Below are 675 nucleotides of genomic sequence, written 5' to 3' on the forward strand. Positions count from 1 at the left end.
AGATGCTGCCGCAGAAATATATTATAATAAACCCAACGATAAACTCCTGCAACAAATACAAAAGGATTTGCTGCTGCTGCTGCTGCTGCTGCTGCTCTTCCTGCTGCTGCTGCTGCTGCTGCTGTCAAGCTGTTTAGAGGCAAACATAGGTGCAGCAGCAGCAGCAGCAGCAGCAGCAACAGCAGCAGCAACACCTGCTTCAGGGTCTTCATGTGCTGCTGTTGTCGCTTCTTCGCTGCATCTCCTGCTGCTCTTGCTGCTGCTGCTGCTGCTGCTGCTGCAGCAGCAGCAGCAGCAGCTGTATCCGCAGCAGCTGACCCCTCCGATGGGTGTGTAGACTGCAGCAGATCAGCCTCAACTACGTGCATATTGCTGCTGCTGCTGCTGCTGCTGCTGTGGTTGCTGCTGCATGTGCTGCTGCTGCTGCTGCTGCTGCTGTTGCTGCTGTCGCTGTGTGTGTTGCTGCTGTCTTTTCTGTTGGTATCGCTGCTGCTGCTGCTGCTGCTGTTGCTGTTGCTGCTGCTGCTGCTGTTGCTGCTGCTGCCCTTGCTATTGTTGCTGCTGTCTCTGCTCGTTTTACATGTTGCTGCTGCTGCTGCTGCTGCTGCTGTTGCTGCTGCTGCTGCTGCATGCAAATCCTTCTGTAACTGCAGCAGTCAAAAGAAGCATCTGCTG

At 54.7% G+C, this 675-nt stretch overlaps 1 protein-coding gene across 1 annotated transcript in view; it reads right to left on the reverse strand.

Annotated features, from left to right (window-relative positions):
* Nucleotides 1–675, reverse strand: part of EMH_0008140 (uncharacterized protein) — a gene marked incomplete at both ends in the record, with an annotated part of 3877 nt that overhangs the window by 2909 nt on the left and 293 nt on the right. The window contains one exon of the mRNA XM_013498248.1: nt 193–647. Coding sequence (XP_013353702.1) covers nt 193–647 — 455 coding nt within the window. The remainder of the gene's footprint in view (nt 1–192; nt 648–675) is intronic.

The sequence above is a fragment of the Eimeria mitis genome, genomic scaffold, assembly GCF_000499745.2.
Source record: "Eimeria mitis Houghton genomic scaffold, Emh_scaff329, whole genome shotgun sequence".
NCBI lineage: Eukaryota > Apicomplexa > Conoidasida > Eucoccidiorida > Eimeriidae > Eimeria > Eimeria mitis.